The sequence below is a fragment of the Chiloscyllium punctatum genome, chromosome 5 (genome assembly GCF_047496795.1).
Source record: "Chiloscyllium punctatum isolate Juve2018m chromosome 5, sChiPun1.3, whole genome shotgun sequence".
In the NCBI taxonomy this organism is placed as follows: Eukaryota; Metazoa; Chordata; class Chondrichthyes; order Orectolobiformes; family Hemiscylliidae; genus Chiloscyllium; species Chiloscyllium punctatum.
The window spans coordinates 9,459,816-9,485,018 of NC_092743.1; the positions used below are offsets into that span (position 1 = coordinate 9,459,816).

The window sequence follows — 25,203 nt, forward strand, 5'->3', positions numbered from 1 at the left end:
CTAAATAACTACACTTCCAACTTCGCAGTTCACAAAATTTAATTCTAACTGATGCGCCAACATACTTTATTTTTAAGGGGCTATTTACTTAAAATACATAAAACATTATTTTGCGTTATATTGTTATGAAGGTATAGATGTGTACTGTACCTTTGAGAGAAAGAGGGAGGAAGCTAGCAAGGACTGGCCGAAAGCACAGAGTGCTGAACAAGATAAAAATGTAATACTTGGTTGAATCATATAGCTGGAGTTGCGAGGCCATGGAACAAAAACAAATTCAAATATGGTCAAACCGTTTAAATTATGCACCTGATACCAAAATCCAATTGAATTGGACTTTAGCATTTTCATGACATCAAACCAATGAGGCGACACGGTGGCTCCTCACAGCACCAGGGTCCCAGATTCGATTCAAGCCTCGGATGACTGCATGGAGTTTACGCAATCTCCCCATGTTTGCGTGGGTTTCCTCCGGGTGCTCGGGTTTCCTCCCACAGTCCAAAGATGTGCAGGTCAGGTGAATTGGCCATGCTAAATTGCCCATATTGTTAGGTGCATTAGTCAAAGGGAAATGGGACTGGATGGGTTACTCTTCAGAGAGTCGGTGTGGACCTGTTGGGCCGAAGGGCCTGTTTCCACACTGTAGAGAATCTAAAAGATCCAATGTTTTGGGATATAAAACTGGACATTTTGAACAGTTAGGGAGAGAACTGCCAAGAAAACCAACAAGTATAGACTGTTAGCCAAAATGCTCTCTGAAAGGTACCTGTCCGTAAGAAAAGAAGAAGAGGCGACCCAGGAAAACCCAGAGAAAAATCTACTGAGGAAAATCAACAAAGCTGACTGGTTTTGAAATATGATTTTTTTTGTTTTGTCAATCTTAATCAGAGTTTATTTTTGGACCAGTATTGTAGAGTGGGAGGTAAAAGATCAGTTTAGGGGAAGGGAGTTGTAAATAGTGTTTTTAATGTTTTCTGTTGGACTTAAAGAATAAATTGTTAGTTTATGTTTTAAATAGTGAAATCTGGGATGTTTCTTTGCCTCTTGAAATTTAACAGATTACAGTATAAGGTGAGCTTCTCTGTGTGTTGTGTTTAAATTAGCAGAACGGTTTACCCCGTGTCATATGTACAAACTCAAACTAGTGTAATTTGCATTCCCAAGAGAAAATGTACTTGTTATTTTGGAATGTCATATTCACACTGCTGTCTTATGTTCCTGCAGCAGTAAATCTTTCTCTGAAGTGTGAAAGCTCATAACCCAGTGTAAGGTGGTGTTTAAGCGCTCAACATTAGCACTTAACACTTTAATCCAGTCACAGGCGAACTAATCTCGTCAGATGTTTCTATTGAATTTGATTTGTATTGTCTATGATCTTATTTTTCTCCTCTACTACAGAATCTACTCTCATGATCCAAAGGAACATCCCCTCCTCCATATCTCACAACTACACTCCTTCCCTTCCCTCCCACCATCCCTTGAGTGCAGATCCCCACTTGTGGCTGAGAATTATGCATTGCATTGGATGTGAGGTCAAAGGCATGATCTGTAAGGGTCATGGAATCATCAGTTAATGCATCTTAAAAAGAGGCCATTTAGCCCATTTATGCATGTGCCTGCTGTTTGAAAGGCTATTCATTTAGTCCTATTCACATACTTTATGCAAACTGCTGTTTCCTTTTCAAGTCTTTTATAATTCCCGTTTGAAAGTTACTGTAGAATCTGCTTTCAGTGTTCTTTCAAGTAGTATATCCCAGATCATTAGGCACTGGTTGATAATGTGCTGCTTCCACTGAACTAGTAATCCAGAGTCCCAGGCTAATGCTCTGGGGATGATGGTTCAGATCTGGTGAAGTTCAAGTTGATAATAAAATTGTAATATCAAGCTAGTCTTGGCACTGGTAACCGTGACAGCTATCACCGATTGTTTGAAAAATCTCTTGTGGTTCACTTATGCCCTTTGAGAAAGGAGATATGTCATCCTCACCCATGTGACTCTAGACCCGCAGCAATTCCTAACTGCTGGTAAAAGGTAAAACAAGACACTCCACTTAAGGGCACTGAGTGATGGGTAGCAAGTTTTGCCTTTGCCAGCAGTGTACGCATGCCACGAAAGAATGCAAACTACACCTGTTGAATTTGATAGGTTTTTATATCTTATTTTTACAAGTCCTCTTCAATCTTTGCCCTGTGGTTACTGCTTTTATCCCTCTTTTTTTTTTTAAGTCTTCCCTTAACTTTCTGTGCATTAAATTTAATCTGTACTATATCCTCTATCTATCCTGTCACCTAAAGAATACTGTGCACCTTACCACATTTCCAGGTATTTATGTCATCTGCAAACTTTGAAATTATAACCCCTATGTCCAAGTCAGAATAATAATGCACATCAGGATGAGTTGTGTACACTATTCTCAGAAAACCTGCTGCACATTACTCTTGAACTGAAAAGCAACTAGCATCTTAAGCAATGCACTCTTTTTCTTTTTCTGACATTCCTGTGGAGTGTCAGTCAGGATGATATTGGGAGTGGGACTTGAGCGTGCTGCCCACTGATCCAGAGTGCTACCCACCGAGACACATCGAACAGCTGTCCAGCCTTGTGATTACTTCTTACACCTTGGCTATATCCTTCTTGAGCACGAGTGGCAGATGTGATGTTCTCTATTCCATCTCTCTCATACGTCACACATCTCTTCATGTATCCCAGTACTCATGAAATGAAGACTTCACAACTCCATTTGATTCCACCTGACTCTTACCATGCTCTTGCAACAATACAACTCCAGACTGAGCACCTTGTTGTGAGCGACACTTTCACCAGTTATTAACAGGTTAAAATATGTTGAATTTTAATTTTGTTGTACCATTTTGCTGAGGGAGTTATTAGCTTTCTCTGTACAAGAAAAGTAATGAGAAATGTAGAGATAAACCATTTTAAGATTATGCAGTGCTTTAAACTGACATATCATGTGTCTAAACCAAGTTATATAATCCAGTCACTTTGAATGAAACAGTTCGCTGTTTGGATCAATACTGTTAATTGATTGCATTCTGACACATGATAAAGGAATGTTACGATTTTTGCTGGCATGGATTTAGGTGTAGAATCAGATAAGTGAAATGTCTCCACTTTTAGGCTCGCTGTATTACCAATGTTGGGTGAAATAAATTTTAACAGACCTCATCACAGCATCCTGACAGTGGTACACTATTGAAGATCTGGTGCACTATGCCACATTGAGTTTCATGCAATCATAAAGTGATGCAGCACCATCAGAGACTCAGTGTGTTTGTGTCAACTCTCTGAATAAGCAAGCAAATTAGCCTTACTTCACCCTGCCCTTTCTGTCAGAATACAGTTTCCCCTTTCTAGTAATTTTGCAGTTCTCTGTTTAAACTTACCATGCTTTTGAAAAAGGATGGTTTTTGCTTCAATTATTAAGCTAAATATTAACTGGACTTCACTTTGGTTCTTTCACAGGGGCATGGGAGACCAAAATCAGTAGCCGGGAAAAACGACAACAGCGCAGGCGTGACAGAGGAATAAATGAATCTCCCTCCGTTGATTCTAGTCTCCCTTCAGTTGGATCTGAAGCTGTTCCTGCACAGCAACACACAATAGCCTCAGCTGGGCTGGGCCCTCGAAAGACCAAAGGGGTAGAAACTGCAGGTTGGTTAGAAAAGGGAGGACTTCTGTTTTCTTTGCATTCTTCCTTGGGTTGTGGGTGTCTGGTGCCAGTGTTTTTATATTAAAAAGTAGGCCCCTTTAAGCGATTTCAATCTTAATGTGATGCTCGTGAGAGTTTGTACTTGAGACCTAAGTCTTTGGCTTCTTGTGGTGCCCCTACCTCTTGTCCAGATTCAAGTCCTACCTCCAGGGTCATGTCACAACATAATTGGGCAGGTTGATTAAAAGCCTAGAGAGATGGGTCTCTATTGTTTATATTTGAGTGATTGGGTGTTTTGTTTAATAGTAATGTTTGGGTTTCTAAAAGAAAGAAAAAGCTTGAGATCTTCCCCAGTAGCTAGTTGGCAGCTGGATAGGGAGAACATCCAGAAGTGAAATTGATACTAGCACTGAATTACAGTTTAACAACTAAACAGTTAAACCTTGAATTGTCATCACCGACTTGATTTACTGTATGGATGTTGCTGTGTCAGACATCTGGAAAGTCAGCATTTGTTGATTCTTGATCCCACCTTGAACCGAGTGGCTTGTTTGGCCATATCAGAGATAAGTTAACAATTAACCATGGTGTGGATTTGGAGTCAAATGTAGGCTAGACTAGGTAAGCACAGCAGATTTCCTTCCTTAAAAAACGTTAGTGAACTACGATGCCTGGACCACTCCCTTATTGATGAGAAGTTTGCTGCATGTGTATTTTGCAACTCAGGAGTGTGTGCAATGAATTGATAATGTTGGGCACTAATTTGAAGGCTCAGTTGTTGCAATAACATTTTATTAATTATGCCCTCCCAGAAAGCAATGTCTCTAGATTCATCTAATTTGTAAAGGAGCAAAGACTTGATTTTGTGCAGTGGTTTTCATGGCATATTGAAGCACATTGCAGCCAGTGAATTAGTATGGAATATCTAGGCTCAGTTGTAATGTAGGAAATGTGACAGTCAATCTGTGTAGTGGAAGATGCCCACAAATGGCAATGAGAGGAAAAACTGCAAGCCTGGTTTTATGTGGTGTTGATTGAGGAATGAATATCATTGATGACACTGGGGATAACAACCCTGGTCTTTTTTGAAATCATACAATGGGAGCCTCTCCATCCATCTGAGATGGCAGACAGGCCCACAATTTAATATCTAATCTGAAAGATGGCGCCTCTGATTGTACAGGGCTCCCTCTGTAATGCATTTGGGATTGAGAGTGTGGTGCTGGAAAAGCACAGCAGGTCAGGCAGCATCCAAGCCGCAGGAAAGTAGATGTTTCAGGCAAAAGCCCTTCATTAGCGATGCATTTGGGGTGTCCGACTCAACATTTGTGTTTCATTTTCTGGAGTGGGACTTGACTCTAAAGTTTTCTAAGTTGGAGACAAGAGTGTTACTGATCCATGATTGGTGCTTTCTTTTAAAGCAAAGAGTTACATCAAGTTTCAATGATAATTGTCTCTGCCTTATTTGAATAATAGTAAGCAGGGGTCAGTAATTACCAAAAAATTTGAGTTAGCTCCATTAGATTGGTCCTAATTTAGGTCAAAAATTGCTATCATCATAAGGCTGAAACCTTTGTAGAAGCAGATTAGTTTACTTAACTTCTAAACTAGTTGTACATATTGAATCTATTATTAGCATCAATCAGCTTGACATAGATTTCTGTTGCAAAATGAATTTTAAATGTCTCTTTGGCAAAACAGTAAAAGCAGCCACTGTTTCAGGCCGAATCAATTTTCTGGCAATGAATAAGGCTTGTTGATATGTTTTTTTTTCTCTTCTTCAAAGTTGCTCCCGGGTGGGGTGAACAGCTAACAGTGAATGGAGGAAGCTGGTGTGATATCCCAGTGAAACTGCCCACTCAGATTAATGCAACTAAGGATGATAAATGGCGACAAATCCCAGTATTGGCAAATGCAAAAAGAAGCCCGGATCAGCCTGCCTGGGGCCAGGAAAGCAGTGATACCAATGCAGGGTCAAAAGAATGGGCAGTACCCTTAGTTGATAAGACTTGGAGTGAGCATGCACTTTACCCCAGCATTGGTGAGTGTTGAATTGTGTGTCTCTTAATTGAAATATACTTAAATTCAACGTGAGGGAGATTGAAATAATTAATTCTTAATAAGATTGAAGATTTTTATATGCCTGTCATTTTCTTCAAACTAAACCTTTGGCTTTGTCAGTAAATGTCGATACTGATTCATAGTACAAAGGATTTCTGGTTTTAATTGCTAACTCATTAGATCTCAGAAAGGATAGTACTTGACAATAGTGAACACCCTGTGGTTAGAGAGGGGGAAGTATGCACCAATATTTTTGCAGTTGAACATCATTTACGAATTAGTGTGGGACTATGCTAAAGAATAGTAGTTACAGTGGAGCCAGCCCTACACTAGCAGGTTTGTGAGCATGCATGGATTAATATGTTTTCTTTGTTTTAAAGGAATGCAAAGTTAAAGATTAATCCAGGTTGACTACACTTTTAAATCTGGCCAGACTGATGAAAAAAACTTTGATTTTTTTCTACATCTTTTACTTTTAACATGTTGTAAATATGAGAAGCTGAATAACAACTGAAGTGTTGAGATTAAGCAACTGAGCTCAGTATAGGATGCAGACGATTTCAAAATTCATGAAGCTTGTTTCTATTTCAATTTAAACTTTTTGAACATAATTTCGGATTGTGTTTATAGTTTACAGTTTTTTGATGCTCATATCATAAAGTAATCTTATTAGCATCTAAGCATTCCATTTTATTTACGTTCATTAGGTTATACATGACCCAATGCAGACTTGATTTCTAGATATAAGTGTTAACCCAATCATCACAAAATGATCAGGTATAGTGAAATATTGGAAATTATGCTTGTGGTCAATTTTGAAAATTCTTGTACTCCTCCACAGCATTAATTATAGACTTTTGTCACGATATGGCTTCAGGATTAGAATGGGAGAAGTGGGTTCCAATTTAGGCAACACTGGCACTAGCATGAGGAAAAGTGAGAGGGCTGTACCTTTGGTACAGACTTCATCTCAACTGTGCTGCACAGTTTGGTTTTCAGTGAGTAATATAACGAAGGAAGTAGAATGGGCTTTAAACTAAAGAGGGAAGAGAAGGGATCATTGAAAGAGAATATGAAGTAAATTAGAGGAAGTGGTAAAACAATAGATGAAAGATACTCAAAAAGGTCATGGTAATAGTATGGCAGAAACGACAGTGTTTGCAAACACTAAGTGTGTGTCTGCGGATTGGACCAGAGTTGACCAAAATAACACTTTATTTAGAAAGCTGAATTAATGTCCCTGCATCTGAATGCCTGTCATGTTCACAGGAAAATAAATTGTCAGCTCAAATAGAAATACGTATGTATGATTTGATCGTCACTTCTCTGCCATGACTACAGAGAAACCAAAACTGGGCCTGAATATCCAAGGAGTATAGACATTCTTGAAGGACAGAAGTCTTGGAGACCGCAGTAGTCTTGTTTCATCAGTAAATGAGAATATTAGTACTAATGTGAGAGATGGTTTTAGTTCTAAAATTCAGAATGTTGAATCAGTTTGATAGCATCAGTTTGAGGCGCCGTCGGTGGGAATAACGATGATGCAAGTTACGGTATATATCAGAAAATTAGAGGTGCTTGTAATAAGCGTAATACAGAAATAAAGTTCAGTATTGGATGTAATGGAGTGTATGAAGGTGGATAAGTCTAGTGCTGAGCAGATATATCCAAGAGCACTGCAAATGGCTAGAGAAGAAATTGCAGGGCCCTGGCTGATATTTTTGCATCATCGCTAGCCTCTGCTGAGGTCCCGGAAGACTGGAGATTAGCAAATGTTATACCCGTATTCAAGGAGGGCTGCACAGAAAACCTGTGAACTATAGACCATAAAGCTTAACTTTGGTGGTAGGTAAGTTACTTGAAAAGATTTCTGAGCAAGAAGACATACCTGCATTTGGAAAGACAGGGTTTGATTAGGAATAAGGTAAAAACAATGACTGCAGATGCTGAAAATCAAATACTGGATTAGTGGTGCTGGAAGAGCACAGCAGTTCAGGCAGCATCCAACGAGCAGCGAAATCAACGTTTCGGGCAAAAGCCCTTCATCAGGATTCCTGATGAAGGGCTTTTGCCCGAAACGTTGATTTCGCTGCTCGTTGGATGCTGCCTGAACTGCTGTGCTCTTCCAGCACCACTAATCCAGTATTTGATTAGGAATAGTCAGCATGGCTTAGTGAGTGGGACATCATGCCTCACAAATTTGAGAGAGTTCTTTGATGAAGTGACCAGGAAAGTTGATGAGAACAGGGCGATAGACATAGTCTACAGGATTCAGTAAGACCTTTGAAAAGGCTCCACTTAGTAGGCTGCTCTGGAAGGTTAGATTGCATGGAATCCAGGGGAAGCTGGTAAATTGGACACACAGTTGGTTTGATGGTAGGAAGCAGAGGGTAATAGTGGAAGGATGCTTGTCAGACTGGAGAACTGTGACGAGTGGAGTGCCTCAGGGGTTGGTGTTGAGCTCATTGCTGTCTGTTATCTAGATCAATGATTTTAATGAGAATGTCCAAGGCATGATTAGTAAGTTTGCAAATGACACTAAACTAGGTGGTATCGTGGACAGTGAGGAAGGCTATCAGAAATTGCAGCAGGAACTTGATCAACTGGGGAAGTGGGCTGAGAAATGGCCACTTTAATATAGATAAGCGTGAAGCCTTGCATTTTGTAAAGTCAAAGCAATATAGTAGTTTCATGGTGAATGGTTGGGCCTTCAGAGTGTAGTGGAACAGAGGGACCTTGGATTTCAGGTGCATGGTTCACTGAAAGTGGAGTCACAGGTCAACAGGGCAGTAAGGAAGGCTTTTGGCACACTGGCCTTCATCAGTCAGGGCATTAAATATAGAAGTTGGGAAGTTATATTGCAGTTGTATGGGATGGTAGTGAGGCCGCATTTGGAGTATTGTGTTAAGTTTTGTCACCTTGCTCTCAGAAGGATGTTATTAAAGTAGAAAGAGTGCAGAAGAAATTTTCAAGTATGTTGCCAGGACTCAAGGTTCTGAGTTATAGGTTGGACAAGCTAGGACGTTTTGATTAAGAGCATAAGAGATTGAGGGGGGAGCCTTATAGAAGTGTATAAGATCATGAAAGACATGAATCGGGTGAATGTGCTCTTTTTCCCATGGTTGTGCAATCGAGGACTAGAGGGCATCATTTATGGTTAGAGGGAAAATAATAAAAGGGAACCTAAGGGGCAACGTTTTTACACAGAGGGTGGTATGCATATGGAATGAGCTGTTAGCAGAAGTGGTTGAGGCAGGTATATTAAAAAGGCATTTGGTCAAATACGTGGATAGGAAAGGTTTAGAAGGATATGGGCCGAGTGCAGGGAATTGGGGTTAGCATGGATGAACTTTTTGGTCAGCGTGGACCAGTTTGGACCAAAGGGTCTGTCACTGTGCTGTAGGACTCTATGACAGTCTGTGGCTCAGTGGTTAGTACTGCTGCCTCACAGTACCAGGGTCTCAGGTTCGACTCCAGCCTTTGGCGACTGTCTGTGTAGAGTTTGCACATTCTCCCCAAGTCTGCGTGGGTTTCCTCCCACAGTCCAAAGATGTGCAGGTCAGGTGAATTGGCCATGCTAAATTTCCTGTAGTGCTAGGTGCATCATTCAGAGGGAAATGGTTACTCTTCGGAGGGTCGGTGTGGACTGTTGGGCCAAAGGGCCTGTTTCCACACTGTAGGGAATCTAATCTAATCAACTACTAAGTACAAGTTGTGGAGTGTGAATTCTTGGAATGATTGCAACGTGATTTTCCAGTGCAGTACGTCCTAGAGAACAGATTATTTGCAATTGAAAAAAAACAGCTAACTTGTAAAGAAGCTTTTAGGAAAGAGTGACCATAATATAAAAGCAATTTTACATTAAGTTTAGAAGGGATGTGGTTAAATCAGAAATTGAGATCTCAATTTTAAACAAAAATCTATGAAGTTATGACGGTAAAATTGACTGTATTTTGTATTGGCAAACCATTTAAAAAATATTATGGTGACAGACAAATGCAAACGCTTAAGAACAAATGCATAGTTCATAACAGAAATACATTCCTTTAGAGCACAAAAAACCAACAGGGAAAATGCTCCACCTGTGGCTAACAAAAGAAATCAGGATTTTCAGAAGGCTTTCAATGAAGTCACATGCAAGAAATTAGTTGAAAAAAATTAGACCTCATGGAACCAGGGGAAATATACTACCATGGATTGGGAACTGGTTAACAGGTGGAAAATAGACAGTAACAATCACAGAAATGTTAACAGAAAACCATTCTGCACTGGCTTGTTAAGTGAACATCATTACCTCGTGCCAATCTCTGTTCTTTCCTTATACTCTTGCATGTTATTTTTACTCCAAGTAATCATCCAATGTCCACTCGAATGCCTCAATTGAATATAATTCATTTTCAGGTTAGAAGACTGACTAGTGAGGTTTTACAAGGATGATTGCTTGGGTCCTAGCTATCCACCATCTCTATTGATGTCGATGTGGGAATTACATGTTATACATCTGAGTTTTCAGATGACTCAAGTTAGGTAGGAATGTAAGTTATGTGAAGGATGCAAAGTAACTTGAACAGAATTTGGAAAGGTGGAGTTAATGGCCATTTGATGTTATCCACATTTGTTGGAAAACAGAAGTACAAGTTATTTCTTAAATGGTGAGAGGGTTGGTAAGTGTTGAACTTCAGAAGAACTTGGGTGTCCTTGCTCATGAAAGCTAGCACGCATGTACGGCAAGCAACAAAGGAGGCAAATGCTCTGTTAGCTTTCATCAAGAGAGGCTTTGAGTAAAAGAATAAACATATGTTACTGCAATGAAACAAAGCTTCAGTAAGAATATTATGTGACGTTTTCTCTGGAATTCAGAAAAGAAAGAGCTGATCTTATTCAAACATACAAGACCCTGACAGGGCTCAATGGGGTAGATGCAGGAAGAATGTCTTCCCTAGTTGGGGGTATCTAGACCAAAAGTAGTAAGGGGCAGGCCATTTAGGATAAGGAGGAATTCCTTCACTGAGAGAGGGGGAATCTTTGGACTTGTTGGCCCAGAGGTCTATGGATGCTCAGTCAGTGAGTGTGTTCAAGACTAAGGTCAATAAATTTTGGTAGACTGAAAGCATGGATTTTGAAGGAAAACAATATTGAGATGAATAGAAGATTAGCCATGGTTCCATTGACTGGCAGTGTGAGTTTGAAGATCTATATGGTCTCCTTTTACTCCTGTTTCTTATGTTAATAATTTAATCCTAACATCAAAGGAAGTTGTAGCACCCCTCATTTGGCCCATTCTATCTGTTTGAAAGAGCGTTCAACATACTTGTTTATTCCCTTTAAAATATTTTGTGGAATAACCGCCACCACGTTTTCAGATGGTGCTTGAGGAAAAGAAATTGTCCTCATCTCTCCTGTAGATATTCCGTTAATTATTTTTTCATCTATGGCCTCTGGTTAATGAATCATTTACCACAGGGGATTTTTTAAAAATTTCTTAATCTCTCTCAAAATGTCTCATCATCTTGAAAACCTTTGTTGTGTCACCTCTTCATCTCTTTTCCAAAAAGAACTGTCTCAACTCATCTAACTTGTTTTCAACAGTGTTGATTCAGCATAATCATCTTGAATTTTCCTAAGTCCCTTGCTATAATGACTTTTATAATGGCTTCTAACATCTTCCAATATCTTCCCTATGACCTGTGTCTTGGAATTTTCTGTTTCCCTCCCTTTATGAATAGCTCACTATTTTCCAATCTAATGGCGGCTTCTCAAATCTAAGCAATTTTGGGTAATTGCAATCAGCACCTGAACTATTTCTCTAGCTATTTAAGACCCTGGGATTTGTGTATCGGTACCAGAGACTTGTCACCCTGCAATAGTTTGTTCAGTAGTCTTTCCAGGAGATTGTAATTTTATTGAGTTCCTCCTTCACTTCCATTTCCTAAATGACATTTATTTCTGGGATGTCACTTATGTCCTCTGAAGACTGATATGCATCACCTTCATCATGCCTTGCATTATGTTCCCCAGACTCACTTTCTATAGGATCAATGTCCACCTTCTTGACTTTTAAAAGTTATTTTTAGAAGGTCTTGCTACTTGCTGACTGACCCCCATCTTTATTTTACTTTGATACTGTCTTTAACTTTTTTAGTTAACCAAGAATGGTGGATCCTCCCTATGGGACTTTTTTTTATTACTTGTCAAGGGATATGGGTGTCTCTGGCCAGGCCAAAGTTAACTACACAACACCAGGTTATAGCCCAACAGGTTTATTTGGAAGCACTAGCTTTTGGAGTCCTGCTCCTTCATCAGGTAGTTGTGGAGCAGGACCATAAGACACAGAATTTATAGCAAAAGATTACAGCATCAAGCAACTGAAATAATATATTGAACAAACCTAGGTTATTGTTAAGTCTTTCATCTTTTTGAATGGGGTTGCAGATTTCAGTTCATTAATGTGTAAATCCCAACACTAATTTTAAGTCACTTTCTCGAGATGACTTAAGGTTTCATGAATAAAGAAGACATCTCTTCTCAGACAATGCGTTAAAGGTGTGAGGTTAGAGTCTGTCTGAGTCTTGCGTCAAACTGGTTCTGTTTCCAAAGTGGAATTTACAAAATGTTATATGGATTGACTGTCTGCAGATTGTGCATTTTTTTGAGCAAAATAGAATGTATCTGCAAATGTAATTCTGCAAATACAAATTCACCCCATAGACTTAAATGTGTGTGTATGTGCGTGTGCAGGAGGAAGTGTGTTTGTTGGCACATGCATGCATGGTAAAGTGAGAGAGAGTGATAGAGTATAAGCCTGTGCGTGGCTAGGGATGGCATGTGCTGGTGTATGAGAGGGTCTGCGTGAGTATGTAAAAGTTTGTGTGTGTGTGTATACAGTGTAGTGGAGACACTGTTAGTGTGACATGAACCCCAGGTCCTGGTTGAGGCCATTCCCATGGGTACCGAACTTGGCAGTCGGCCTCTGCTCGGCCACTTTGCATTGTTGCTGATTGTTACGACACTGGGTAAATCCCCTGCTTAATTTAAACCAGCAACAGAAAGATTTATCCCATGCAGTAATCTGTGAAATTTCGAGAGGCCAAGAACTATTTAAAATAAAAAATTACTTTACATTTAACAACTTTATTTCTTAAAGTATAAAGAGAATAATTAACTAACAACTATTTACTACTCCTTCCTCTAACCTATCTTTTACTTTCCCTTCTGTAATACTAGTCCGATTAAGATTTACTGAAAAAATTCAAATTTTAAAAACCAGCCAGAGGCCGAATCTTCTTGGTATATCTTCCTCTGTAGATTTGCTCTCCAGATCAGTGTTGATGCTTTTTCTCTACGTAAACTCCTTCTCTAGACAGGTACCTCTTGGAAAGTTCTTTCTGGCAGCCTACATCATTTGGTCTTTCGGCAGTTGTCTCCTAACTGTTCAATTTTTCCTAGTCTTATACCTCCCAAAGCATCGGATTGTATCATTGGTTTTTAATATCGTCAATATACTAAATTCACACTTGATATTTTTTGGAGGTCTCATTTGAACTGATTGGCCAAATTCAAATTTGTTTTTGTCTCCAGGCAACCAACTACCCTCGCTGTTACATTGTGTCTTATTCAGAACACTTAGTGCTATCAGGTAGTTCTGCTAGCTTTTAACTCTCTTGAAGGTACAGTACACCCACTATCCCAGACGGGGTTGTTCCCTCCCAGTGGGAGAACACTTCAGCGGTCAGGGGCATTTGGCCTCGGACTTCAGGCGACCATCCTCCAAGGCAGACATCAGGACACCAACAACACAATGTGCCCAAGCGGAGACTGATGGCAAATTTCAGTACCCATGGGGATGGCTTCAACTGGGACCTTGGGTTCATGTCACATTACAGGTGACCCCACTACACGATACACACTCTCAAGCACACATGTACACATACTCTCACATTCACACAGACATCCTCTCATACACACGCTCTCTCTCATGCACATACACCCCCACACTCTCACCCATGCTTACACCCTCACAGGCTTATACTCCATCACAGTTTACCAAGCATGCGCACACACACACACACACACACACACATGCACACATTCTTTCTCTCTCATATGCATGTGCACACACACACAAGTCTGCGGGATGAATTTGTATTTGCAGATACATTCCATTTTGCTCAAAAAACGTACAATCTACAGACAGTCAATCGATATAATATTTTGTAAATTCCACTTTGGAAGCAGAAACAGTCCGACTCAAGATTGGGATATAGACAGACTCCAACCTCTCACCTTTAATACATTGTCTGAGCTGAGGTGTCACCATCTTTTATAAAACCTTAAATTATCTCAAGAAAGTGACTTAAAAGAAGTTTTGGGATTTACATATTAATGAACTAAAATCTGCAACCCATTCTAAACGATGAAAGACTTACATTGAATAAACCTAGATTTCAGTTATCATTTCAGTTGCATGACACTAATCTTTTACTATCAATTCTTTGTTTATGGTCCTGCTCCACAATTACCTGATGAAGGAGCAGTGGTCTGAAAACTAGTGCTTCCAAATAAACCTAGTGTTGTGTGGTTTTTAACTTTGCCCACCCCAGTCCAACACCAACTCCTCCACATTCTGGCCAGGGCTTGCATTTACTGACCATCCCTAATTGCCCAGAGGGCAGTTAAGAATCGACCACATTGCTGTGGGTCTGGATTCACATGTCAGCCAGACCAAGTTAGGATGGCAGTTTACTTCCCTAAAGGACATTAATGACCAGGTGGGTTGTTAGGACAATCAACATGGTCATCATCTTTATTACAGTTTTTAAAAATTGAATTCCAAAGTCAACATCTGTTATAGTGGGATTTGAACCCATGCCACTAGATCATTGGCCAGTGGCATTACCAGTACAACCATTCTGTTGACTGTAACCTAATTTATCAATTCATTTTATTTGTTTTCATGTTCTCATAATTGCCTTTGTTTAAGTTTTAAAATATTATCTTGGTAGCTGCAAGCTAGGGATGCCTTCACTACATAGTCATGAATTAATCCTATCCTTTTCCACTAGATATAATGTAGCTTGTTCTCTCGCTCAAGGCATGTTGTTCTCAGAAACAAAAACCATTCCATAGACTCCTCATGAAGGCTACCTTTGCACATATTATTTTTCCATTCTATATATAGATTAAATCCCCCATAATAATTGCTGTTTAATCTCCCATTATTTCTTCCTTTATGCACCATCCCACCCTATGGTTACAATTAGGAGGCCTGATTTCCAATCCCACAAGTGACTTCTTGCCTATAGTATTTCTCATAGCTACCTCCAACCTGTTTCCAATTCCTGATTTCCTGTAAAACCCACCTATTTTGACATTATCGTCAATAGTCAACAAACCAGCCCCTCCACCTTTTTGTAGCTATGTATCTTTACTATCATTTCATTTCTTTACACTTCAACTCCATGCCAGTCTCTGTAATGGCTATCAGTTCGTACTGATTTTTTTGGCACTATCAGTGATCTGTTTTGTTTCAAATGCAACTAGCATTCATTTAGAGAGCTATTATTTTATTACTTTTATTATCTTTGTTACTTTCTGCTTTATCTCTTGATTTGCTCTTCGATTTGTACCCTGAATTTAGTTTTTATTTTCGACCCTCTAGATTGATTGAGATCATTTTTTGCTTAAGGTCTGGTGTTAGAAGTGTAAGCAGAGACATGTCGACATAGGTGCCTCAAATTTTTACTGTTGCCCAGGAGAACTGCCTTGTGACTGGGTGGAAATATTATGGGACGAGAGATGAATCTTTGCTTGGCTGATGTTAGCAAAACTAGGGTTCTGTCCTCAGTAGTGTGAGATCTGATTTTACTCCATTATTATGGTGTATATGTAACTTCATGTTTATTTCTGTGCTAATTTGTCATCCATTTCCCCCTCTATTTATTATCCCACAAAGGAGGCCATTAGGCCCATGTGTTCCATGCCAGCTCTCTGTGAAATAATCCATTTGCCATATTTCTCTCTCCCATCTTAGTCACCCTGCAAGTTTATTTGCTTCAAATGTCTATCTACAATTTTCTCCTTTATAAGAAATTCATTAAAACTACCTCTTGTCCAGGTTTTTGGTCACCTGTCCTTATGTTTCTCTCTAGCTTGGTGTCAAATATTTTTGATCCTATAGACTCCCTTTCTGTGTCTTGTTACATTAAGGCAGCTATATAAACACCTTTTACAGGAAACAAAATCTGTTGATGTTAATTTTATATTTTGTTTTTTTTTAAACAGGGGCTTGGGCCGGTGTCAATAACAGGATGAATACCTCAGAGCAGAAACCTCCTTTCTCAACCACGGGGATAAATGCTGCAGTAGCCAGTAAATATTGTTTTATAGTTGATATTTCACCCAAAAATTGTTTTGAATCCACTCCTTCACTGTATAGACAGAAATTAGTCTAACCATGAACCTGTGCATGTTCAACTGTTATTTCTTCACACTACACACTCGGTTGTTCAGATATATAGGGGTTTTGTTAGTGTACCATTTTACATGCACTATACAGCAAGTATTAAGTTCTGATTTTTCTTGAGTCATTGTGTTCCAGGTAGTGTAGAGACACTGCACTTTCCACAAAATAAAGTAAAATTGTAATTTTAAAAATCATTTGTGGGGTGTGGGTGTCAGTGCCAAGACTCCCTTTCAGTGGTCATCCCATATTTCTTGAGAAGGTGATGGTGAGGTGCTGCCCAACATACATGTGAATGAATGAAAGGACCATTTCAGAGGGCAGTTAAGAGCCAGTCACGTTGCTGGGATGGACCAGACTGATTAAGGATGGCGGGTTTCCTTCCTTTCTCAGATAGATTTTTATAATGGTCTAGTAGATATATGGCCAACATTGCTGACATTAGCTTTTTAGTTTCATAATTTCACAGAATTATATAATTAGACTAGAAGGTATAGGAGTAGAATTAGGCCATTTGGCCCATTGTGTCTGCTTCACTATTCGATCATGGCTGATATGTTTCTCAATCCTATTATCTTCCCTTTGTAATCCTTGATCCACTTACGAATCAAGAATCTATTGATCTCAGTCTGAAATGCACTCAATGACTTGGCCTTCTGCACCAATGAGTTCCACAGATTCACCATCCTCTGGCTGATGAAATTCTTCTGCCCCACACTTCCAAAGAGTCGTCCTGTCATTCTGAGGCTGTGCCCTTAGGTCCTGGTCGCTCCTACTAGTGGAAACATCTTCTCCATGTCCATTCTATCCAGGCCTCTCAGTATTCTCTTAAGTTTCAACCAGATTCCCCTCCCGCTGCCAATCATTCACTCATCAGATCCAGATTTATCAACAGTTCCACATATGACAGCAATTCCCCTCTAATGCCAGCAATCCATCCTTCAATACAGGAACTAAAAGTGCTCATGATATTCTGCATGCAATCTGACCAGAGCCTTATACACCCTCAGCAGTACATCCTTGCTCTTATATTGTAGTCCTCTTGAAATGAATGGTACCATCGTATTTGCCTTCCTAACTGCCTACAGAATCCAGAACAAGAACTCCTTTGTGCTTTAGATTTCCGAAGCCCTTCCTTATTTAGAAGCAAGTCTATGCTTCTATTCTTCCTACCAAAGTGCATAACCTCAAACGTTCCCACACTATACTTTATAGTCACTTCTTTGCCAACTTTTTTAAACTTATCCTCAGCTGGAATTAAAAGACTTCTCAATAATTTGCTTTTCCACTAATCTTCACCACATAGTAAGCTTTTTTCTTTTGTTTTTATGCTGATCCTGAGTTCTCTTGTCAGCCTCACTATGTTTCTTCTTCCTTGGATTGATTTTCAGAAACTCATGCCATTGCTGCTCCACTATCTTCCCTGCTCGGCTCCCCTTCCAATCAACTCTGGCCAGCTCTTCCCTTTGTCTTTGTAGTTATCTTTACTCAATTATGATACCGTTACATTTGATTCCAGCTCTTCCCTCAAACTGCAGGGTGAATTCTCTCATATTATGGTCAGTACAACATCGGGGTTCATTCACGTTCTGTTCCCTAATCAAGTCTACCTCATTGCACTTCACCAAATCCAGAATAGCCTGTTCCCAAAGTGGTTCTACCACAAGCTGCTCCAAAAAAAAAGCATCTCATAGAAATGCCACAAGTTCCTTTTCTTGGGATCCACCACCAGCCCAATTTTTCCCAGTCCACCTGCATATTGAAGTCCCCCGCAATGATTATAATGATGCCTTTCTCTCATGCCTTTTCAATCTCCCGATTTGTTTTCTTCCTCATATCTTGACTACTGATTGGAGGCCTGCACATAACTCCTATCATGGCCTTTTCTCATTTACAGTACCTCAACTCTACCCAAACTGATTCTACATCTTCTAGTCAGTTGAATTTAAATTCCACCAGCTACAATGGTGGGATTTGAATTTAAATCTCTGGATCATTAGTTTAGATTGCTACTCCAGTAATGTAGCCATTATACTTGCCTGCCTACCTCTGAGATTAAATGGTGACTATTATGACAATTTGATGATTTTCAAACTGCTACATTTATTTTATGATAATAGAACTAAAATCGCTTGCTAGGACAGACTAAAGAGAATGTTTCTCTTGGTTATACCTGCTCTGGGAGTTCTTGAATCTGAAATGAAGTGATACATTTCTTTCTTTACTCAAATTCTCTTACATCAATTACAGAAATTCTCAAGGGAATAATATATTGATTTGTGTGGGTGTGTGAACTTGTCAAATTTACTTGAAATTAAAATAAATTGTCCTTTTCTCTTCCTTTGTTAAATTGTTTGATGTAGAAATGACAAAACTTTAATTTGTGAAGCACTCCTTAAGTTGTCCCAAGCGCTTTTAAAGCCAAAGAATTGCTTGAGGGGTGACCTTATAGAGGTTTACAAAATTATGAGGGTCATGGATAGGGCAAATAGGCAAAGTCTTTTTCCTGGGGTCAGGGAGTCCAGAACGAGAGAGCATAGGTTTAGGGTGAGAGGGGAAAGATATAAAAGAGACTTGAGGGGCAACTTTTTCACGCAGAGGGTGGTACATATATGGAATAAGCTGCCAGAGGAAGTGGTGGAGGCTGGTACAATTCAACCTTTAAGAGGCATTTGGATAGGTATATGAATAGGAAGGGTTTGGAGAGATATAAGCCGGGAGCTGGCAGGTCGGACGAGATTGAGTTGGGATATCTGTTCGGCATGGACGGGTTGGACCGAAGGGTCTGTTTCCATGCTGTACATCTTTATGACTCTAATGTTGCAGCAACCAATGTGCATGTAGCTTTGAGGAATTTGTGTTGAGCTGGATATTGGGAGGATCATTTAAAACACTGAGATAAGTCTGAACTGCCCTCTATTAATTTAAAAATGCTCATTACTAATTATTCATGAACTTTAATTGTCAAGTTGGCATGAACAAATTGAACAAGCCTCCCATCCTATAAGTACCAATAACAGGCAAGGGATTGAGAGACTGATTAGCCATCATCTAAATGAATAGCTGAGATACTTGAGGGCTGAATGGCCTCCTCTTGCTGTGTTGTTGGAATGGAGAAGGAAACTGAAACAAGCTTATTATAGTATTGTTTTGAAATGCCATGAGATACCAAATTTTACAAAGGGAGGTCTTTATTTCTATTTAAAATGGATTCATATTCTCATCAGATAAGGATACCAAGTTTGGTCCAATCAAACTTGGTAATCTTGTAACAGTTTTTCAATGATGGATTGTGTATGTAATAAAGGCATCCAGTCCTTAAGTGAACCATTGCTCAATGGCATCTTTGACTGAGTGCTGAAGACCATTTTGTCCATAGCAAAGTTTTTATTTAAAAGGAGAAACACAGAATTCTCATTGAGTGTGACTTGGGATAATGAATTGACTAATTGTCTAATTCTTAATAAATGAAATGATGGATGAGGCAACAAGCCATTTCGACCTAGATGAGGGAAGTACCTATTTGTATCATTAACCATAGGCCATAAATTTGCAGTAATAAATAAAATGAAGAACTCATCAGAATAAAGAAATGCCACTTTTCTCACTAGTTTAACCAGTGTAGGGTTATAGTGTTCTATGTAAACTGTTGTCTTAATCAAGAAATGCAAAACTTGTCTCGTTTTAAAAAGGTATTCAGTCATGGGATACCGACATTACTGAAAAGCCCAATATTCACTGTTCTATACCAATTTTTGCCAGAAGGCACTTGAGTCTAACTACATTGCATTGGGTCTGGAGTCATATAGAGGCCAATATCCTTTGTTCTTTTTTGGCTAATTTGACAATTGAAGTTCTTGAATAATTTGTGAGTACTTTTACATACTGAGGATAATTCAGTCTTGGTAGGCTAATCAACCCTCCTGCTTGTTTGGGAACGAACTAAATAAAACTGGGTTGAAAGTAAATGTATCAAGGATTGTATGAAAACAAAGATTACTAGAAAAGTTACTTCCTGATATGATCATGAATTCTATATATTTATATACGTATAGAGAGAGAGAGAGACTTAATGAAACACCAGATTTAACAACTAAACAGACAGAAGAGTTGCTTGACCACCAGGAAGATGAATAAGTGTGGGCAGGCAGTGTCGGAGTCCCCTTTGGCTATTCCCCCTTGAACAGGTATATTGGTTTTGGATACTATTAGAGGGGTTTCCTTGATAGTGAGGGAAATTACAAGCCAGTGAGCCTTTTGTCAGTGGTAGGGAAATTATTGGGGAAGCTTCTTGGGGGCAGGGTTTACTCTCATTTGATAAAATACTGTCATATTAGCAATAGGCAGGATGGCTTTGTGCTGGGGAGGTTGTGTTGATGTGAGTTTTTTGAGGAAGTGACAGTGGTAATTGTGGGGAGAGCAGTGGAAGTTGTCTATTTGAATGTTGTTCCAAATCAGTAAGGTCTTTAGAAGGACCCTTGTGGCAAGCTGATACAAGTGGTGAAGTTACAAAGGATCCATGGTGAGCTGATAACATGGGTACTGAACTGACTTGGTCAGATAAAAAGCATGGTCAACGGGCATTTTTCAGACTGGAGATGTGACCAGGGGTGTTCCACAGGGATCAGTACTGGGATCCCTATTGTTTGTAATATGTATAGATTATTTGGAGGAGAATGTAGTTGGCCTGATTAAATTTGCAGAAGACACAAACATTGAGGGAGCTACAGATAGCAAGGAGGATTGCCAGAAGGCATAACAGGAAATAGGTAGGCTGGAGACTTGGGCAGAGAAGTTGCAGTTTAATCCAGACAAATGTGCAATGATGTGTTTTGGAAGGTCTAATGCAGGAGGGAAATATACAGTAAATGGCAGAGCCCTTAATCGCATCAACATATAGAAGGCTGGAAGCGTACAAGTCCACTGTTCCCTGAAAGTGGCAACACAAATCGATAAGCTAGTTGAGACATATGGCATGCTTGTTGTCATCATTGGGGCATAGCATATCGGAATTGGCAAGTCATGTTGCAGCTATATAGAGCTTTAGTTAGGTCACATTTAGAATATTGCTTTCAGTTTTGGTTGCTACACTACAAGAATGATGGATTTGGAGAGGGTAAGGAAATGGTTTCAGGATGTTGCCTGGTATGGAGGGTAATAGCTATGAGTAGAGGTGAAATTGCAACATTTAAGTGATAAAGGAAGAGACAGGAAATAAGGGGATGCAGACTTCACAGAGGCAAAGGATTTTAGTTTGAAAAGGCATCGTGTCGGCACAGTCTTAGTGAAACGGAGAGCCTGTTTCTGGCATTACTGTACTTTGTTCTTGTTGGGAGTACTGTGATTTCAGTACCACAAACCATCCAGAATATGGCAATAAATAGCAAGATTCAAGTTTCTCACCAGCCCAAGTTAAAAGTTTTAGAGTTAAAGTTAACATGGTATAAAAATAAGCAATATTGGGATTAATGAGTAAGTATATTCACCAAAGGGGAGTGGGTCTGTGGCACACAGTGAAGGAATGCGAGGGACAGAAGCCCTCGTCAAATTTTTTTTTAAAAAAACACTTTAATGTTAACCAAAACGGCTAGGGCACAAGAGCTTTTAGCCAGAACACACACGATGGGCAACATGGCATCTTTCTGAGTGCCACATTTTGCTGGGTTTGTTTGAACACTGAATTTTGCAATTCAGTAATTCCACTAGATTTCTGTTAGTCAAGTCAGCGATACTTTTGAGTTGACGATTACTGATATGAAGTTAAAAATCACAACACCAGGTTATAGTCCAACAGGTTTAATTGGAAGCACATTAGCTTTCGGAGCGATGTCACCTGATGAAGGAGCATCGCTCTGAAAGCTAGTGTGCTTCCAGTTAAACCTGTTGGACTATAACCTGGTGTTGTGATTTTTAACTTTGTACACCCCAGTCCAACACCGGCATCTCCAAATCATGATATGAAGTTGTTATTTTTGAGGTGAACATCTTCTCCCCCCAATGTTTTATTTTTAAAATTGTAGCCAGCCAGCTAGTATCCAATATCACCGGTTTAACATTGCTGACTGTGTCTTCATTTCCCATCACCAAAACACTTTTTGAAGGATCAGTGGCATCAGAAGGCCCTGTCTCAATCATTTCAATCAAGATAGTTCTCAACACTTGCCATTGTATTGCTAAAATATAAGTGTTTTGTCAAAGTGTTTGGTCTTTTTTCATCAGGATATTTTGCAAGAATATAAATTCACAGGGACAACTCACATTTGTATTGCGTGAGGGGAGTGTTGGTTAGCAAGTGAATTTGAGGCATTGCCATGGAGAATGCGCCATTAATGCTGATTGACGGATTACATCCAAGCTTTGTTTAAACTTAAACCAGGCAGGGTAACTCTGATTTGACATACCAGTGCCCTGAGAAATGAGTCAGCAAATAGCTGGCAGCTGTTTTGTTGAATTGAAACAGATGCAGTGCCTGTCCTTGTTCTTTCTGTCTGAAAGGAATGGAACCCTGTGGATGAATATTTGTAGCTTCCAATATGTACACTATGTCTCACTGCAAGCATAACTGTTTGCCTTTGCAATCCTAAATTAGTTATTACCGTCATTCCTTGCATATTCAGGATTACCCAACAAATGTCCAATTGCAAAATAACACCTAATATAAGTCACTGTTGAAAGTTTTGAGTGTACGCTGGTTTGATGCAGTCAATACCTTGCTTCTTGTGAGCAGCTCAGTGGACTTGATGTTTGCTAATTATCCAGTCTTTGAGATGTACAGCCTATAGCTGGCATCACACTATCACAGAAGTTCATATGCCATATTATTTATTTGTGAGATAGTTAAGATGTCTTTTTGGCCCAGCAGCAGCATCCTCTTCATGTCAAACATTAATTCATATTGTTACTGCATTGCAACATGAAGTACTCAAAGCTTGCAATACCTTAGCCTTCCTGGGCAATCTGGGGTCAGCCTTTGCTGGGTGATTTCTCAGGGCATTGCCCTGTATGGTCAGAGTCACCCTACCTGGTTTAAAATGTTTTCAAAGCCTCGCAGGTAATAATCAAACAGCGTCAATTTTCTATAGCAATGCCTCTACCAATCAGAGTCTACTTAACAGCCAATCAGTACTGTTCTCTCATGCAGTGCAAATGCTGCATTTCCCTTGAATTGATATTCCTGTGAGTTGTCCTGATAAACACAAGATGAAAAGCTTTGACAAAATGTCTTTTCTTTTCCCCCAACATTACTCAGGTGATATGTAACCAAACAACTGCCTGCCATGGTTTTAGCATCCTGTAATTCGATCCCGAGTATTGGTGATGGTGTTTTGTTTTCAGAAAGTAAACAATGTGGATCTAGTTAAGTTTTTAACCAAAAACAGCAAAAGTTGATTAATTTTAGATTTCTTCTCCATAAGAATCCATATCAGTTCACCAGAGAAAGAGTCTAAATGGATCCTCCCTTCCAGTTTGAGCAGTTACCTTTGAAACCTGTTACTTCATGCCAGTTTGTTCGTGTATAATTTGCTTTTTCCCTTCCCTCCCCAGGTACATCTAGCGAGCCAGCTTCCCAGTCGAGCACCGCTGATCATCAATGGGATGCTAACCCGACACCCAACCTTGTTGACGATGCCTGGTCTGGAATAAGTACGTGTTTTTCCCTAATAGTGAGCGAATCACATGTTGATATTGGGCAAAGTAAAATGAATGTTTGATGAATGTGACAAAAAGGAAAACAGAAGTCATCAAAACATTGCAACCTGCCACCCACTCCAAAAAAAAAGTAATGGCAGCATTAAGTGACCACATTTTGTCGCAAAAGCTATGTAGTTAAAAAGCAGACATTTGTCCCATGAGGCGCATTTCAGATGCATTATGCTGGTATCAACTCTAAACCAAAAGAAAGTGAAATCCCATTTGACAAACCCTACTGATGTCTTTTTTAGAGCCCTAACAACAGTAGAGATGAATGAGAACCAGTGGATGCGCTGGATTTGGGTTTTCAGAAAGCTTTTGAGGAAGTTCCATGTAAGAAGTTAGCATGCAAAATCAAAGTATAATGGATTGATGGTAATATGTTAGCATGGATTTAAAATTAGTTTGCAGTCAGGGAATAGTAGAAATATTGGGACAAATATGGAGAATACTGGAGAAACTCAGCATTTCTGGCAATATCTATGGAAAGAGAAACAGTTAACATTTTGAGTCTGGTATGACTCTTTTGGATTGAAGCAGGAATTTAGTTAAACTTCTAGGATTTGGAAAATAGTTTCTGTTTGTGGGAGAGTGTATAAGAAGGAAATATGGCCTTAAATTTGGAGCCAGATTATTCCAAAGAGGTTAGTTAAGAAGTCGTTCTTCATGTAACGAGATGTTAAAGGTGTGGAAGATTCCCACAAAAGCAGCTAATACATTTTAAATCTCGGGTAGTTTGATTTTTGCACTCCCTTGGATATTGAGTGTACTGGAGCCAAGGTGAGCAGATTAAAATTGGGATGCTGTGCAACCATGAGGTCATTGAGTGGTAGAACAGGCCAGAGGTGTTGAATGTTCCAGTGTCAGGAAAGATAGAGCTTGAATTCTATAGAACTTTCCTACTTGTGTCTATTTTCCCAAAAGCAGCTTGTGGCCCAGGTCATGAATGTTCAATCTTCAGCTGGTTATGATTGCAGTACATGAATTCCTAATCAAACATTTTTAATTAGTTCATTTTCTGACGAATACAGGTCTTGGAGTAAGAACAGCTACGTAGTGCATCAAAGCTTGTCTGTTCATCTTGAAGTGTTTGGGTGGAACAGGTTTACAATTGGAGATAATTACAGGGGTGTAGGCAGTGAGACTATCTGGTTTGCTCTTTCAAAGAGCTTGCACACATTTGGCAGACCAAATGACCAATGTTACTCTACTATCTGACTATAACTTTGCTGCTATGTCAAAAACCAAACCATGTTGGGTGTCCAATATTTAGGTGCTAGTGCCCATTCATGTTTTGATTTAATCAGTCTTTTCCACAAA

General features: G+C 39.5%; 1 protein-coding gene across 2 annotated transcripts in view; it reads left to right on the forward strand.

The window, feature by feature from the left end:
• Positions 1 to 25,203, forward strand: part of LOC140476871 (protein LYRIC-like) — a 96,767-nt gene that overhangs the window by 51,151 nt on the left and 20,413 nt on the right. The window contains exons 4-7 of one of the 2 annotated variants that reach the window (XM_072569741.1): positions 3,485 to 3,673; positions 5,458 to 5,712; positions 16,014 to 16,100; positions 23,737 to 23,835. In XM_072569741.1, coding sequence (XP_072425842.1) covers positions 3,485 to 3,673; positions 5,458 to 5,712; positions 16,014 to 16,100; positions 23,737 to 23,835 — 630 coding nt within the window. The remainder of the gene's footprint in view (positions 1 to 3,484; positions 3,674 to 5,457; positions 5,713 to 16,013; positions 16,101 to 23,736; positions 23,836 to 25,203) is intronic. The other variant, XM_072569742.1, reaches the window with a different exon arrangement.